General features: G+C 41.4%; 1 protein-coding gene across 1 annotated transcript in view; it reads right to left on the reverse strand.

Moving 5' to 3' along the window:
- KLHL14 (kelch like family member 14) overlaps positions 1 to 18,754 on the reverse strand; it is a 111,900-nt gene that overhangs the window by 77,279 nt on the left and 15,867 nt on the right. The window contains exon 2 of the mRNA XM_040264810.1: positions 2,467 to 2,588. Coding sequence (XP_040120744.1) covers positions 2,467 to 2,588 — 122 coding nt within the window. The remainder of the gene's footprint in view (positions 1 to 2,466; positions 2,589 to 18,754) is intronic.

The raw sequence follows: 18,754 nt of genomic DNA on the forward strand, positions 1-18,754 counted from the left end.
GTCTTTATTTCCTTCCAATTTCAAATCTGATGGAGTCAACAGAACCCATTTGTCTTTTACAGTTTAGTCTGAAGATGTCTACGTTCAACGCATGAAAACTAGAGAAAATGGTCTCCCTACTTCAAAGTGGTGGGTTTAGTACTGGATCTGTTACGATGCAATTTGTCTCTCCTCCGCTTGGAGAGCTTGAGTTGACTGATACCTCGAAAGTACAAAGGTACATACAGCCCTTGCGCCAATATTGGTAGCAGTGTTACAACAATAGCAATAACATTTGCAATTTTTTGAGTTCCTGCTGTGTGCTTGATGATTTACTAACACAATTTCATTTTAAATATACTCAAAGGATGCTGACAGAATGAATAAGCCATTATTCAAGACATTTACATGACTTGCTCAAGGTCACAGACATGGGTTCACACCTAGGGATGACCAACTCAAGTTCATGCCTTCTTACTGCACCTCACTAAGTAAAGAGTTAATCAGGCAATATGAGGAACTGAAGTAGGGTGACCCTATGTTCTAGTCCTACCTGTTGTCCGAGAAGAATGAACAGATCCCCATTTCAGACTCTAGGCTTCCCATGTTGGACAATAAACTGGATGAGCACGCTCTTTCTGAACAAGGCTTGAAACAGACATAAGACTTTTCATAAGTTGTTCATAATGTTTTAATGAATCTTTTTGCCTTTAATGAAGGCCTTCAAACTACTAGATAGTTGGACCCTGCCTGATGTACCTCGGAAAAGAGATGTATTTGTGAGTGAATATCATTTATTGTTTGGGTCTAATATCTCCCTGTCCCCTGGCCTCTGTTTCTGTCCTCTTTCTTCAAGAATCTGCCTTGTCCTTCCTCTTCCCTCTCGCCTCCTCTGGGTATCCCCCTCTCACTCTGTGTAGACCTTCTCTGTTGATCAGGTATCAGAAAATTGATTCTTTGGTTTTACTGTAGCTTGACTTTCTGATGCATCTTGAAAAACACAGCTTGGTCACTCATTGTGGTTGTTCAAGTCATGTCTAACTCTTTGCTACCCCATGAACTGCAGCAAGCCAGGCTTCCCTGTCCTTCACTATCTCCCAAGTCTGCTCACACTCATGTCCATTGAGTTGATAATGCCATTCAGCCATCCCTGGTCACCCCCTTCTCCTCCTGCCCTCAATCTTTCCCAGCATCAGGCTCACTCATTCAGATGTTTCAGCTACTCTGAACAGTATTTTGTCAAAAAGAGAATGAATATCATTTGAGGGTATCTCTAACTTACTTTTGTTTTTTCTTTCCTAATCTGGCAGCTCCCCTCTACTACCTCATTACGTAACAACCAGAGTGTGTAGGTGTCCAGGGAGCCTTCCCATTGCAGTTTCTGGACAATGCTACTACTGCAGGTCTGCAGGTTTGCGGGAGTAAGCCAGCTGTGAAATGTGTTATTCCAAGCAGCACCTCACATGCCTCTACTCCTCTCCTGCATTTATGGGCAAACTGTTGTCCTCTTTCTATTATTTTAAAGGGCTTTCCGTAAGAGGAGAGGAAACGACTTTTTAAAAAATCTGCTAAAATATATAACTGCTTCAAAAGACACATTCAACAAGGAAATCTAACTTTCACTTTGGCGGGTTTTAAATGTATGGCTTTGATTTATGGATCAAAATTGCTCATTTATTATTTTATCTATACAGCTCTGGGCAATTTTGACAGTTAAAATTTAGTTTTATTGACCAGTGCAGCCACTGTGCCCACGAGGGGACTGGTGCACACAGCCTGCTGCACTCAAGAAACGATGATTTTTGATTCCATGACCGAGTCAGATTGGGAATCATAACCGATGTAACAATAAGTTCCAAATCTCAGTGCCCAAGGCAAGAGGTTTGCTGTAAAACACAATCACCCTTTAAGGAAGGGAGGAGAAGAATCTTGGGTGGAAGTCTGCAAGCACACTTTAATGCAGTCGGGTTAGGACTGGGGTATCTCTGTCCATTCGAACAGTGGACATGGGAGCAGTGGAGCAGGGGAAGGGGGTGGTTTTCTAAAGACTGGGGACCACAGCCTAAAGGTTAATGAGCAAAGATGCCTCTAAAGCAAACCGAATGTTAATTACCCAGACAATGAACTCAGTAACCATTTGGACCTGAGGAAATTTACTAGCTGATTGGTGTTCAACAAGCTTTCCCTTTTCAAAGAGCAAAACCATAACTGAAGAATTTTTCCTGAAAGAAACACAAGCAGACACACCAACTTGGTGCAGTGATTTTAGGCCAGTTTTTCACTTAAGCCTCTTCCCATTACCCAATTGGCCACCTCTGCAATGTTAATTTAGTCTTTCATTCTAGACCTCTCATGATACATTCACAGACTTCCAAAGGGTAACAAATCAATAAAATGTCTAATTTGATTAACCATGTTTTCGAATTCATCGAGATAGCTCTACGTTGAAATAAATAGGTGGGTAAATAAAGAAAGAAAGGCACTCACTTGTGAGGATTTTCCAGGTCTTCTTTTCATCATCGTAGTACTGAACCAGATTGCTGGGAAGCCGGTCCGGCCCAGGAGGCAATCCACCGACCAATAACAGCATTTTCTTGTTAGAGCGAATTCTTTACCCAAAACAAAAGAGGAGATGAATAACCACATTATTATAGAGCCTTTTTAGTGGCAACAAAATCATAACCATCAAAAGAATGTTCCCTGCCTGCAGATTTCTATTTCATTCTTTTTTCTGTTTCTTTTCCCATTCATTCTCAACAAAAAAATTTTTTTTTGAACCAAGCAAAGAAATGATCAGAAGCATGGCATATCCCCATACTCAAGGAATAATAAGCTCCTTTTATGCAATTTGTTAGAGGTTCATTCTAGAACGACCTTTTTCTTATATTATCCCTTTAAATCATCACTCTTTACAGCTGAGTACACATGAAATGCTCTGGAGTTATACTAAGGTTAAGCATTAAAGTTGCATGTCAAAAATCGTATTAGTCAAAATCATTATTATAAACCATTCTCCACTCAAAGAACCTTGAAAAAATTAAGGTTATGCGGAGAGTTTGTGAGCCAACTCTTTAATCACGCGGCAAACTTCAAATACCAGTTTGGTACAATTAGTAGCACAGGGGCTAACTGGGGTGGGTTCACCAGCGCCAACAGGACTTTTTGTTTAATTTAGCTGAGACTTCTGCCTTCATGCTCTTCCCAGCTCTTCCTCTCCCTTCCCCCATCCCCGGGCACCACTGGCAACACAGCAGCACCAATTGGTAAAAATGAGACTGTGAGGTTGTTCTGAGCCTCCCCAGAGCGGAGCCCTGCCAATGCTTGCCACTGATCCAGCGGCATGAACTTGCTCAACTGTGCAAAGTCACTCTAATTCCCTCCCTCTGTTTTTCTACCTTCTCCCCCCAGGGGGCAACCACTGAAAGGAGTGACTACCCACCCATCAAGAGCTGGCAATTCGCTGCTATTAACCGTGACTGTGATTCCCAGGCTGCCTGGCAGTTCCTGAGAACAGGCCTGCAACATCTCATATGCAGTAAAAGCTATAAGATGCACCCTGCCCTGCACACTTGACCTGATCGATGTACGATCCTGGGAACAGTAATGGATTGAGCTCACTTGCGATTGGAGGGAGAAGGGGAGGCCCAGACCCCCACAAGGGCCCTGCTGATTTAACGGTCGCTTTACATATAATTGAACTTCTCATTTACCTGAAAGGCTGAAGGTGGTGGTGGAAGAAATGTAACAACCATGATGGAGGGAGTAAGTCAATAAATGTAAACGGGTTCCTCTTAAATATGATCACCACCCACTGCGTGGCTCCGAATCTATGCTTACATGTTCATCACGGTTGTTCTGATTCAAGGATGCTTGGCGAAGTATGCCCTTGTGGAGAAGTGCTGTTTGTTGGTTAAGAACCTAACATTCAGAGAGTTAACTTAATAGTTAATGACATTTCCATGGGAAGGAAGGGAACAAGAGAATTCCTTTAATGAAACGCTGGTGCCATTGAATGCTTCATGTATGGCTCATCAGAAAAAAACACTTTCTGGAGAAACTCGTATTAGGGACTCATGCCTAGGGGCAGCTGTATTTGTAGAATATTTAATGTGATATCAGCTTATGATATTAATTTTGTCACAAACAAAAATAAACTCAACTATTTTGATGTTGAAGTACTTTGGAACTATACTCATATATCTTATAGATCAGCAGTGAAAGTGAAAGCCATTCAGTTGTGTCCAGGACTCTTTGCAACCCCAGGTACTATACAGTCCATGGAATTCTCCAGGCCAGAACACTGGAATGGGTAGCCGTTCCCTTCCCCAGGGGATCTTTCCAACCCAGGGATTGAACCCAGGGCTCCCACAATGCAGGCGGATTCTTTACCAACTGAGCCACAAGAGAAGGCCATCATACAGGCTATACCTATATGAAGGTGATCATATAGATCAGTAGTTGGAAAACAAAAACAATAGCAAAAAGCTCCATATTTTGAGGATTTCAGTCATTAGGGAAGTTTGTTGAAAAGGGTTAAGGAAACTCAGTGCAGTACATATCTCTCTTTTACTTGCAAATAATACATAATTCACGTGCCATATCATCTCCAAAATGTCTGGTTACAGAACTAATATAAGACTATTTTTTGTTGTTGTTCTGTAGTTTTAGCCGGAATAATCAACCACTCTGTGAGTACAAGATGACAGCAACTGTATTTTTAGACTGTGATCTGACACATGGACACGCTCTAGACTGAAAGTAGGCGTGCTTGTGCTTTGCTGCTTAGTCATGGCCGACTGTTTGAGACTCCACGGACTGTAGACCGTCAGGCTCCGTGGTCCGGGAGGATTTTCCAGGCAAGAATACTGGAGTGGGTTGCCATGCCCTCCTCCAGGGGATCTTCCCAACCCAGGGATCAAACCTAGGTCTCCCGCATTGCAGGCGGATTCTTCACCGTCTAAGTCTGCAAGGAAGCCCAAAAGTGGGGGTAGATGGACCAATGCCTACCCATTAGACATTGAGGCAAGGATTCACTGGAATGGTATGACCAAAGTCAATTACCAAATGGTAATTTGGTCTCTGCTTTAATATTTAAATAAATGTACAGCTTTAAAAAATGTGTTTCAGGAGTGACAAAGGGAGATAAATGCATGGGTCAAATGATGCTCAAGTAAGGGTGTTTCATTCACTGTTAAGGCCAGTTTCCCTAGACCAGTCCCACTGGTGATTTTCAATACCTCCTGAAATGGACCATCTCTCCAGATGAGGAGAGGATCAAGGGTCTTTGTCATTTCTGCTGAAAGAGCCAAAGAAGATGCCCAAAGAAGATGTCCAAAGAAGATGAAGAGTCTTTGTCCTTTCTGTCCCCTACAAACTGGACAGGGATTATCAATACATAAGCCACTGATCAGCTGGCAGATGGTAACAACTTCCATCTTGCCAGCAAAGACACGACTCAAAGGGTTAGCTGGCAAAGCAGCTAGGAGAGACTCCACATCAACTAGGACATGTCTCTGAACCAGCCAGGCCTCCTGAAGAATTACATGGAAGGAAAGGAAATCCCTCATTGGCTGCATGTTTTCTGTAAGAGAACAGTGCTCTGAGGTCATTACAATGACCTCCCTGGTGAGTGAAGACATATTCTAAAGCTTTTGGATTATTACATTTATATCATCATTCATTCAATTTATGGCATTCTTACTTGGACTATTTTGTTCCTAAAGCTTACTCCATGTTCCAACCTGATATTAATACTATTTAATTATAAATAAAGTTTAATACTCTACCTTGTGAAGGTGAGTCGTACAGAAAGCAAAAGCATGTGAGAAGCAGCACGGCACAGAACACATGAAACAACAAAATGCATTTGCGTGGTTTTCTTGGCCTTTTCTCCATCGATTCTCAGAATGGCACTGTCTTAGGTATAGTTCACTCAACAGGGGAGTAAGAAAGTTCTTAGAGTCAAATAAAGTGGCAGAAACAGTGTTCAGACCTAGATCTTCTAACTACCAAGTCACTGATCTTTTTAAAATTCGAATCACTTAAAAATTTTTTATTTTAACATAAATTCTGGTTAAGACCCAGGTGACCTGGATTCCAGGGCTAATTCTGTGATTTAGCAGAGCGACTTTGTATAAATTACTTGGCTTCTTAGAGCCTATGTTTTCTTATTTTTAAATAGAGGAGTAATAGTTGATCTGCATGAGGATTCTATGAAACAATGAAGTGAAATGTTCTATGTAAACTCTAAGGTAAATGATTATTAAATCAATCTTTAGTATTGACAGTACAATGTGGGCTTTATTTCATTATGCCAAACCTGATTAGTTAAAAAAGAAAAGTGGTATTTTTCACTGAGATTCTTGTTGAGTTCATATATATAAATACAAGCTAATTAAGAGGATTTCACTACCTAGCTGTTAGCTTATAATTGTATGTCCTTAGAAAATTATCAGTTAAATTATAATGGCTGTCTTTGAGCCATTTCTTTGTTATAAGAAAATATATTTTGGACATGACATAAAACTGTGAACCTTTAAATAAAGAGCCAAATAGAGACCTAATAGAGATTACTCTACACTTCTTTCTTAAGAATAAAACAAATGAGAAAAACCAACACATATTTTACTTTGATATAAATGCAATGTCAACTATTCAATTACTCCTAGAAACTAATACACATGAATAATTCCTGTGGAAAAGCTCCCATTCTTTTTACAGTGTGCAATTATAATAGTGACAATCACAATAATGACAGATCATAATGAATGCATATCAGATATTGAAACCTCTGATTATCATGCCATTTATTTGATGTGTGTGAACTTCAATTTGAAAACACCATGAAAAAAGATACCTTGTGAACTAGAAAAGTAAAATTAGAAGGATCTGAATTAACTTCCTGAGGGGGCTTTCAATTATTCTCTTCTAAACAATTCCAGTAGAGCTTTACAGGTTTCACTTTAGATTAGACAAAATCTACAATAGTGCAATAGAGTTCCTTTATATGGCAACATAGTATACTTTTTAGAAGCTCTTTACATAGGAAAGTAATTTAGCCAAACTTAATCTGTTCTCTTTAAGTCTGTTAATATTTTAAAAATATTTATTTTCATTCCTCATCTTTGCACTTCCTAGACCAAAGTAATACATTTAGAAGGTAAGTAATTAGAGAAACTTAAAGAGCTGAGAATGTCATGATTAATAATACAGTTTGGATGCTTTTGGGTTCTTAGATTCCTGCTTAGAAAAATATAAGGTTAAAAAGGCAATGGAATTTGAAGGTCTCCTTTGTTCCAGCTCAGTAATCACCCAACATTTACCATGTGTCACATTTGTGCGTGTGTGTGCGTATGTATGCGTGTGTGCTCGCGCGCATAGGTACTTTGGTTCCGGGGATGAATGATTGAAGAATAACCTAAAATCTCCTGGTATAAACAAATTTTTCATCATACTGGTGTTCTAAGTATGGTAAAGTCTCATTTATTTATATTTCAGTGATTTGGAACTTTAATAATTGGGAAACAGGCCAGGTAAAGTTTTCCTTCGCAGGATACATATCAAAAGTTTTTATTAACTAGATTGCAAGAAGAGTTTTAACCCATTTAAGAAGTCAGTTGGTCTGCTGGCACTTTAGAGCCACCCACCTACATTTAGGCTAAGTTCTTTTTACGGATAACAAATCATTCTCAACTATTTATTAAAGAAAATGTTCTGCAGTATTCTGAAGAATCATTAAGTCAGAGAATTAAAAGAGATGTTTAAATTCGTCTTCTTCAGCAATTCCCAAACCTGGAAAGTCATCAGAATCACCTGAGGGGATTAAAAAAGCTCAGATTTTTGAGTTAAATTCTTAGGTCTCAATTTCCAGAGGTTATGTTTCAGTGTGATGAGGTCTTAAAAATCCATAATGTTACAGTTTTCTGGTTGATTCTGACACACAGCCAGACTTCAGGCCACTCATTTGCTGCAGTTCTCTATATAATGTAGAAATCCTTTCAATAGTTTTTTTTTTTTTTAAATAAGTAAACATTCTTATTAACTTGGAAATTTATAAGGAAATGGATCTTAGTTTTTCAAATGCACTCTACTGTGGAAAGCTATTGGACAGTTGTGTTAAATCTATTTTTTCTTCTCCTGATGCTGAGCTGAAAAGTCTTTCAGAGAAAAAGAACAAGTGCCCGGCTCTTTGTCACGGCACTTCTCCAATACTGGAAGAAAGTTGCTATGTGTCTTCTCTTTTCCACGTTGAAAATTTCCCTTTCTTTCTGAAAAAGTTTTAATTTTCTTTACTATGTTGTACACCTTCTTGAGTGTATTCTAGACAATCATTGTCCCTTTCAAAAATGTGAAGGTCAGAACTTACGCATATAACAAATACAATATGTGAGGGACATACTTGTTTTAAGGCTTTCCAAAATGACAATGGTCTTTCAGCTGGCATGGCACAGTGTTGGTTCCTGTACAGCTTCCAGCTGATTACAAATACAGATTTTTTTTAAAGCAAGACAAGCCAGGTATTTAAGTCAGTTTTTTTCCCTATCCTGTATTTCTTTTAGTTAAGTATTTTAAACATCAATGCATGACTCTTTTTAAATGCTTGTATATCCTCTACTGATTGAGACTTTGTTTCATCTGTCATTTAACAATTACTGAGTTTCTACTATGTTCCAGTTTCTATTGTGTTTTAAACACTAAAGATCATAGTGTGAACAAGAGGAATAAATTCGCTGTTCCTCGTGGTAGTTACTTCCATCCTAGCGGGGACATGTATTGGAAACATCATGATTCTCCAAGCAGGACAGCCTGGTTGTTAAGGGTGTAGGTCTCACAATTAGTGAGACATTTGGCTTCCACTATCCTGAGATGGGGCTTCCCAGGTGGTGCTAGTAAAGAGCCCAGCTGCCAATGTGGGAGACTTAAGAGAAGCAGGTTGAACCTCTGGGTTGGGAAGATTCCCTGGAGGAGGGCATGGCAACCCACTCTGGTATTCTTGCCTGGAGAATCCCATGGACAGACGAGCCTGGCGGGCTACAGTTCATAGGGCTGCAAAGAATTGAACATGACTGAAGCAACTTAGCATACACACATTCTGAAATGAGTGACCTTGGGCTAGCCTCTTTGCCCTGTTGAATCTCGTTTGTAAAATTGGATAAGAATAGATCTAAAGCATAGGTTTGTTTAATGCTCAGGGCTAAAAAAAAACCATATATATATATGTATGTATGTATGTATACACACACATATACATGTAAACCATTTATAACAGTGCTAATTAAATGCTATCACCATCACTTTTCTCTTTGTCCTCCTCCTTCCCATCATTGCCATATCATCAATGTAGCTATTCTTTTGTGTAATTTGCAGGTTGATAAGCGAGTATTCCATGTCCCCATCAAAATTTTATTACTTAAAAATAATAGCATCACATTTCCATTGTTTACATATTTTAATTATCCCAACTCATTCTCTCTGAAATGATACATAAATATTTGAAGTTTTACTCTGTAATTCCCCATATACGGTCTTTAGAAGTGTGTGTGTGTGTTTTAAACAAATATATAATGGAAAAACTAAGCAGTTTTGAAGTGGCAGTGTAGATGGGGGTAAGTATATGCATGCTCAGTCATGTCCGACTCTTTACAACCCCATGGACTGCAACCTGCCAGGCTCCTCTGTCCATGGGATTCTCCAGGCAGGAATACTGGAGTGGGTTGCCATTTCCTTCTCCAGGGGATCTTCCCGACCCAGGGATAGAACCTGTGTCTCCTGCATCTCTGGCTTTGGCAGGCGGATTCTTCACCTGTAGATAAATATTACCTGAGCCACCTGTAGGTAATAATTATTCCATCCTTCAAAAGCCAATTTTAATATTTTTAAGATTTATTTATTTTTGGCTGCATTGAGTCTTTGTTGCTGCATGCAGGCCACTCTCTAGTTGCAATGAGCAGACTTCTCAATGCGGTGGCTTCTCTTGTTGCGGAGCATGGGCTCTATGTGGACAGGCTCAATAGTTACGGCTTGAGGGCTTAGTTGCCCCGAGGCTCATGGGATCCTCCCAAATATCCTACCTGTGTCTCCAGCTTTAGCAGGCAGATTCTCAACCACTAGACCACCAAGGAAGCCCCAGGCTAAGTTAATTTTAAGGGTCAGCCAGATCTGGATTTAAGTTCTCTTTTTTACCACTTCATATATGGTAAAGGTATTACCTTAGGCTGGTATTCAACACCTTGAAGCCTCAGTTGCCTCATTTGTAAAGTGGGAATGTTTTGAGTGTTAAAGTCATCTAAGTGTAATGGTTAAAAAGAAATGGCTGTGACTCAGAAATAGAATCACCTTCTACAGCCAGTCTCCAGCAAAGGAAAAGCATTTTGTGCTGCTCTTGCCTTTAAAGATGGATGCCTCTGCACAGTGAGCAGAGACAACATTGATGCTCCCAACATAATCCAGTAGACAGAGGCTGGAGAAGACAGGAAGAAGTTTTAACTGTTCCCATGACTTTTCAACTTCAGTGAACTTTGCTAAACCTAGAATGGTTTAGGATTTTATACAAGCATTGAGTCAAGGAGGCATTTGGTATCTAGTGATACAGCAGTGATATATGGTAGTGACCTAAGAGGCAGGAAAGACTGGGAAGATGCAAACACCACTTCCACCGCACCCCGCCCCCCCCACACTGCCAGGATTCACAGAAACAGACAGGTTTTGAATTTCCACAGGCCATGGGATTGGAGGGGTTTGTAACAAATTTACCAGATTTTTAGCAGATCTGAAAAGCCACCAGATGACATCTGAGTTGCATATGGAAAATATTTATATAGTCCCATAGTAATCAGGGTTTCCCAGGTAGTGTTAGTGGTAAAGAATACTCCTGTCAATGCAGGAGGCTCAGGAGACATGGGTTCGATCTCTGGGTCAGGAAGATTCCCTGGAGTAGGAAATGACTCCACTCCAGTACTCTTATCTGGAAAATTCCATAGAGGAGCCTGGCGGGCTACAGTCCATGAGGCTACAAAGAATAGGAGATGAATGAGTGACTGAGCACCGAACACATAGTAATCAATCGATAAATGGCAACTATTATTATTATGCATCATTTATTAACCTTATAAAGCACTCATTTGAAAATGCATCTTTGGAATTTTGGCATTATCTTTTATTGCTTAGAAGCCTTTTCAGATACTATGGGTGCATTGTTTATAAGCAGTCAGAATATTTACTGCATAAGCAAGTTTAACAAAAATATAAAAAACCACTGGGCTTCCTGCAATGGTATTGGTCTAGATCTCATTCATAAATTCAACCCACTCACTCCTGGCTGCCAGCTCCTCGTTAAGGAAGTCTCCAAACCTTATGATATCCAAGTCACCAGATTTTACAGTAATCTTGACTCTTCTCTCATTTTCCTGCTATAGTAAATGTTCTAACAAGTCCAGTGCTTTATGGATTCTGGAGCTGTAACATCTATACACCGCTATATTTAAAATGAATAACCAATAAGGACTACTGTAGAGCACAGGGAACTCTGCTCAATATTCTGTGGCAACCTAATTAGGAAAAGAATTTGAAAAAGAATAGATACATGTATATGTATAACTTAATCACTTTGTTGTACATGTGAAACTAACATAACATTGTTAATCAACCAACATGAAAATATGTATCTCTTCATTTCAACCAAACTGCCAGTAACCTGATTCAGCTGGGTTGGCTTTCTCTGGAGCTGTTTTAACTGTGATGTCCTTGCTTTGTGAGCTTCTGCTCCCTTCTGATCTAACCTACATGCTCTGTCAAATGAATTTCAGCAAAGCCTGACATTAATGATCAATTACGTCAGTCCTCTTTTTTATAAATTATCAAGGAATTCCCCATCACTTATCCTCTGTAAAATACACATATCCTCCACGTTATAACCTCCCTTTTTCTTTCTTTGTCTCTATCTTTTTCTCATAGGTAAGTACCTTGCTTGAGATTCTTTTCAGGAATAAAATTGTTTCTGAGTTAAGATCTGAAAAAACATGAAAGGCAAATTTAAGGAGGAAACTGCTTAGACTCTGGGGGAAAAGTAAACAGAAGAAGATCCTGTATCAGTGGCCAGAAGGAGACTTTTTGCAAATCAGCTAGCCTTCCCTAAACTTCCAGCTAGAAAGGTACCCAAAAGTCCCCAGAGGAGAGCTGCTACCTTTTCTTAAAATTTTCCAGAGAAGTAAACTCCCCGGAGAACGTGTTCCAGCTGATCTGATGTTGTATTTAGGTTTCTTTATCATAGCTGTTCTTGGTAATTACACAGCAGCTTTCCTTAGAAGAGCCTTTAAATAGACCTGCTAATGCCTCTCTGAGGCAGGAAAACACAGAGTACCATTATCCCCATTTAACAGATGAAAGAATAGAGGAAAAGGGGCTTGGACACCTTTTCCAGTGCCTCAGGATGGGTTTTATTTCCTCCGTTTCACAGAGGAAATATCTTTAGGGCTCTCTCACACAACCCTTCTGTGATTTTCAAGTATGGCTGAAAATGCCTTCACTTCTCAACTTCTGACACTAGGTCACCCCTTTCTCCCAGCAGCTACATGGTGACTGGAGAATGTCAGCCATGTACAGTACTTTCTGTGCTTAGTCGTTCAGTCATGTCCGACTCTTTGATGCCCTGTGTATGGACTGTAGCCCGCCAGCCTCTTCTGTCCGTGGAATCTTTCAGGCAAGAACACTGGAGTGGGTTGCCATTTCCTACTCCAGGAGATCTTCGTGATGCAGGGATGAAACCTGCAATTCTTGTGTCTCCACATTAGCAGACAGATTCTTTACCACTAGCTACCTGGGAGGACTATACAGTATTTGTTGTTCTTGTTCAGTTGTTAAGTTGTGTCCAACTTTTTGCAACCCCATGGACGCCAGGCTTCCCTGTCCTTTACTATCTCCTGGAGTTCACTCAAACTCACGTCCATTGAGTCAGTGATGTTATCTAACCATCTCATCCTCCAACACTCCCTTCTCCTCTTGCCCTCAATCTTTCCCTTGCTGCTGCTGCTGCTAAGTCACTTCAGTCGTGTCTGACTCTGTGCAACCCCATAGATGGCAGCCCACCAGGCTCCTCCATCCCTGGGATTCTCCAGACGAGAATAATGGAGTGGGTTGCCATTTCCTTCTCCGATGCATGAAAGTGAAAAGTGAAAGTGAAGTCACTCAGTCGTGTCTGACTCCTAGTGACCCCATGGACTGCAGCCCACCAGGCTCCTCCATCCATGGGATTTTCCAGGTAAGAGTATTTGAGTGGGGTGCCATTGCCTTCTCCAATCTTTCCCTTAGTTTTCCTAAAATGGAAGTGACTTTAAGATTTGTTTGATCATATCATAAAGACAACACATTCTTACTGAGAAAAATTCTAAGTTTTCTTAAACACACAAAGGACTTAGTACTATACAATAGGTACTCAATAAATACTTGTAGGAATGAAGAAGTGATGAAGAAAAGAACAAACTGGTAAAAGGAGTTAAAGTCACTTGCAATCCCTAGGTTCTTATCATCCTTTTTCCCCTCATCTGTTTTAAGGTCCAGTAAGGTGGGTGTGTTGATGGGGGTGCCAAAAGGCAAAAGGGAAAGAAGAAAAGTTACATTTCTGAACCAAAACATGGAAGAGTCAGAGGGTGACATATTGGAAAATGGTTTTATTGATTAGCCCCCAAATCTAACGTGCTACCTAGGATTAGTGTTGCCTCCCAGAATGAGAGCTACCCACGACAGAGATAAGTTACTGAACTCTAGTTATTAGCACAATATAGTATCTTCATGCTCTCTGCCTTATCTGTATATTATTTACTTAATATTTTCTTTAAAACTGATCACTTTGAAATGCTTAATTCTAGTCTATTCAAGCCGTTCCCAATGATGGCTGCTCTTTACGATCACCTGGGAGAACTTTCATGAAATATGTAGGGGGGGAGCACCTCTCAGAGATTCTAATTTCATGATCCACTGTGGCACCAGCACTGGTGTTTTTAAAAAAATCTTAAGCATTCTGTATGATTCTAATATGCAACCAATATTGAGAATCATGGTTCTAGCAATTATATTTATGAATCATGGGCTTCATGGGTTGCTTTTCTCTAATACATGTTAAGATATAGTAATACCTAATGATTAAAATAAATTAAAAAATGATTTCTCATGTACCCTCTGAAATGTCTCACATCCTACTAGGGGCAGGCAGACTATAGTTAAGAACATACCATAATAAACAGAAGAAATTGGGACTTTAAAATCTGAACTTCTGAAAAACTAGTCACATTCCAACTCAGCTACTTCTTATATGTTTGACCATGAGAAGCTTGATATATTTAATGACTGGAGTTTTGCATGTTACAATTGTAATGAACTATCTTCCCATCCATTTACTTCTCACTCCTGCCCCTGTAGCACACTAGTGAATTCTTCCTCAAATCTTTACTGACACATACTGATCTCAGAATGTCACTGTTATTTTACCTAACGATTAAAATAAATTAAAAAATGGTTTCTTATGTGCCATTTGAAACGTTTCACATCCTACCAGAGGCAGGAAACTGATAATTGAGGACACATTGTAATAAACAGAAGATACCAGAACCGCATCCTCTGACTGGCAGGGTGGGGTAGTTTGCTAATGTTTTTGCCACATTTCTCCAGATACTAAAGCTGTAGACTGGTTCATGATGGCAGAGGCAGGTATGACAAAAATGTCTTAAGGTCTTCATCTGAATCCATGAAAAGTAAGTCTCCCCAAGGCTTAGTTCGTAAGCCAGATGGGTCTGTCTTTATACCATACACAGCATTTCACACTGTACTCCTGGACCTTGGCATCATGAGGGACATCAGCTTTCACCCAACTTCATATTTAATACTCAGTGTTTTCCTCCCTTCCCCCCGCCCACCCCCAGATTACAGTTTCCTTTAGTAACTAGAAACAGTTGAATATCTTCTTTGCTTGATTACCTATATAATCCCTATTTCTAATACCGAGTACTTAGTGACTTTCTTCTAAAGAGCATGAATTGCAATGGGAATAGCATCTCATTAATCCTCCCCATTCCTGGGAGGAAGTTTTGTGGCAAGTATGACCTCTGAGACTAATCTGTCTGCCTCCAAGTGAGAGGTGGGGATCTCCCTGCTCACTATCACAGATGCCACCAACACATTGGGAGGGACACCAATGTTTGTGTAACAGGAGAAAACTCTTCTTCTTGCTCAAGAGAGATGTGGTTCTGTGCAACCTGTCGCCAAGCAGTGATTCCAGCTCTTAGTGACAAAGGCAGATAAAGCATCCTTCTCATGCCAGGGACAGCCACGTAAGTAATGCCTATTTCTAACCCTCTAATGGGGCTTCCCAAGTGGCACTAATGGTAAACAATCCACCTGCCAATGTAGGTTAGATATAAGAGATGAGGGTTCGATCCCTGGGCTGGGAAGATCCCCTGGAGGAGGGTGCAACAACCCACTCCAGTATTCTTACCTGGAGAATTCTATGGACAGTGGAGCCTGGTGGGCTACAGTCCATGGGGTAGGACATGACTGATGGGACTTAGCACGCAAACCCCTGCTGCTGCTGCTGCTGCTGCTAAGTCGCTTCAGTCGTGTCCAACTCTGCGACCCCATAGATGGCAGCCCACCAGGCTCCTCCATCCCTGGGATTCTCCAGGCAAGAACACTGGAGTGGCTTGCCATTTCCTTCTCCAATGCATGAAAGTGAAAAGTGAAAGTGAAGTCATTCAGTCATGTCTGACTCCTAGTGACCTCAAGGACTGTAGCCTACCAGGTTCCACCGTCCATGGGATTTTCCAGGCAAGAGTACTGGGGTGGGTTGCCATTGCCTTCTCCACGCAAACTCCTGATAAAGGCCAATTATTACACTATGCTGCCTCTTGAGAGCCAATATCATTATTGAGACTTCTCTTTTCCATTTGGTTGCCATTTTGAAGAGAAAAGAATGACTTCCTTTTCTTCCAAGAGTTCTTTCTTGGAAGAGCTCTTTCAAGAAAAAGTACAGAAAGACCCCAAATCAGAGAATGACATTGAAAATAAAAGTTCAGGATGTTACATATTTCCTGCTGAAGTCATTTGTATCTGACAGTCCAAGACCTAACGGTAAAGATGAATGTTTTAACAAAATCACGTTTCTCCAAACGGAAGTTCAGTCATTTAGGATAAGAGGACAACGGCCTGATCCCACATCAAGGGTCTAGAGACTGATTTTATCCATTCCCCTGACTCCAGGGAGAGACTTCTCGTGGGGAAAGTAGGAGGCTGGTTCTGGGAACGCGAGCCAGCCTCCTGCCAGGCAGGCTGTTTCCGGTTGGAAAGTCACTGCAGCAGTGGCCATCCAGGGAGACGGGGAGAAAAGTTAGTTAGTAACTGAATATATGCCCCCAGGCTTCTCTCGGAATATTCACGGCAACAAAGAGGTATCCCTCTTGGAGATAAGAGATTCGCAGCTGACACCTTTCACGTGGGCCCAGAATTTATTTTTAGAGGAACAGTAATGTTATGAAGTCATCCTGGGGTTAAGAGAAATGAAGAAGGTTATCCTTACTTCGGGGTAGATAAGCAGCAAGGGACTGAGGCGGGCCTGGGGGCTGTGTGCAGTGGAGACAATGAGGTGTGGCTTGTGGGAACCAGCTTAGGGACACCCTGCGGCGGTGGGTGAAATAGGAATTTCTTATCCTTCTCTACTTTTCCTCTCCCTCCCTGCAGGGAGCGAGTTCTTTCTGTTCTTTGCTGCTTCACCGCGCCTGGAGGGGCTAAATGCTAAAGAAAACCCTAGCTCAAGGGCCCCAGCAGGGTCTAGGAGGGCCTCCAAAGGCCCCAGAGGAAAGCGCATGCGCAGAAGCCTCTGAGACCCCCGGATCGGCCAGTCCCCCACAATATCCTTCTCAATCATCAGATCTCTGGCAGAAACAAATTATTCTGGGAAAATTCGCCACATTTCTGTAGCTGCATTGTGGACTCGATACTGTGTGGCTTTGAATTAGTCTGAAAATTCTCTAGAGCAGCAAGTACCCAAATTTTATCACCAGGAAACAAATCCCCTAGAGTCTGGTTATTCCAATAACTTGCCCTATGACTTATATCCTTTTTATTCATGTCAGTGAATCAGGTTTTTTTTTTTAATGCAACAAATTTTCCTTAAACTTATCTTCTAGTAAATCACGACCCTATTTTCTTCCACCGTCTATGGAGCAAACAGGAAACAGAAGCATCTGTTTAGTCGCCTGATTTTCACATGAATGCATGCTAAGTTGCTTCATTCGTGTCTAACTCTTTGATACCCCATGGACTGTAGCCTGCCAGGCTCCTCTGTCCTTGGAAATTCTTCAGGCAAGAATATTGGAGTGGGTTGCCATGCCTTCCTCCAGGGGATCTTCCTGATCTGGGAATCAAACCCGTGTCCCTAGGTCTCCTGCATTGGCAGGCAGGTTCTTTACCACTAGCGCCAGCTGGGAAGCCAACCACTGGTAGCAAAACAGCCTGGGATGTTGCTGAAAATGCAGTCCACGCTCCAGATCAATTTAGAATCTCCAGAGTAGGACTGGGGAAGACCTGTGTTAGAATAAAGTTCTATGGTTGGTTCTTCAAAGAACTACTGATTTAGGCATGATTTTTTGGGGAGGAGGAAAGCAGGCCTACATTTTCTTTCTCTTCTAGGTTTGTATTATTGAAAGAGCTATATATATATATATATTGCTGACTTGGATAATTGCTCAGCTGCCTGGATGATTTTGCCTGTACAGATCTAGTGAAAAGTAACATTTCAATTAGTTTCTTCAACCTGTTTTATAATTCCTTCTGTCCTATTCTTGGCCCTTGTTATGGACTGAATGGTGTCTCCAAATTTATATGTTGAAGCCCTAACTCTCAGCATGGTCGTGTTTGGTGATGAGGCTTTTAGGAGCTAATTACAGGTAAATGAAGTCATAAGGGTAGGGCCCTTATCTAATAGAACGGGTGTCTTATGAGAGAGCTTCCCAGGTGGTGCAGTTGGTAAAGTCTCTGCCCGCCTGTGCAGGAGACATAAGAGATGCAGGTTTGATCCATGAGTTGGGAAGATCCCCTGGAAGAAGAAATGACAAACTGCTCCAGTATTCTTGCCTGGAAAATTCCATGGACAGAGGAGCCCGGTGGGTTATGGTCCACGGGCAAGAAGAGAAAAGAGACCCCAGAGCTTCCCTTCCCTCTGTCCTCCTCCCACTCCCCAGCTCTACACACACAGGAAAGACGATGTGAGGAGACACTGAGAAAGCAACTGTCTGCACCAGGAAGAGAGCCTTCACCTGCATGAAGCCCTGCCGGACCTTGATCTTGGACTTTCAGCCTCTAGAACTGTGAGAAAACAGATGTCAGTTGTTTAAGTTCCCTGCTGCTGCTGCTACTGCTAAGTCGCTTCAGTTGTGTCTGACTCTGTGTAACCCCATAGACGGCAGCCCACTAGGCTCCTCTGTCCCTGGGATTCTCCAGGCAAGAATACTGGAGTGGGTTGCCATTTCCTTCTCTAGTGCATGAAAGTGAAAAGTGAAAGTGAAGTCACTCAGTCGTGTCCGACTCTTAGTGACCCCATGGACTGCAGCCTACCAGGCTCCTCCGTCCATGGGTTCCATAGTCCCTGTTATTGTGCTATGGCAGCTCAAGCAGACTAATACAGTCCTCATTAACAACTGCTTGGAGGAAGGATCTGCCGAATTCCGCCACACAAGAGCTATACTTTGTAGCAGCTTACCACCCACACACTGTGTGGGGAATTTGGAATATG

The sequence above is a fragment of the Oryx dammah genome, unplaced genomic scaffold (genome assembly GCF_014754425.2).
Source record: "Oryx dammah isolate SB20612 unplaced genomic scaffold, SCBI_Odam_1.1 HiC_scaffold_22, whole genome shotgun sequence".
NCBI lineage: Eukaryota > Metazoa > Chordata > Mammalia > Artiodactyla > Bovidae > Oryx > Oryx dammah.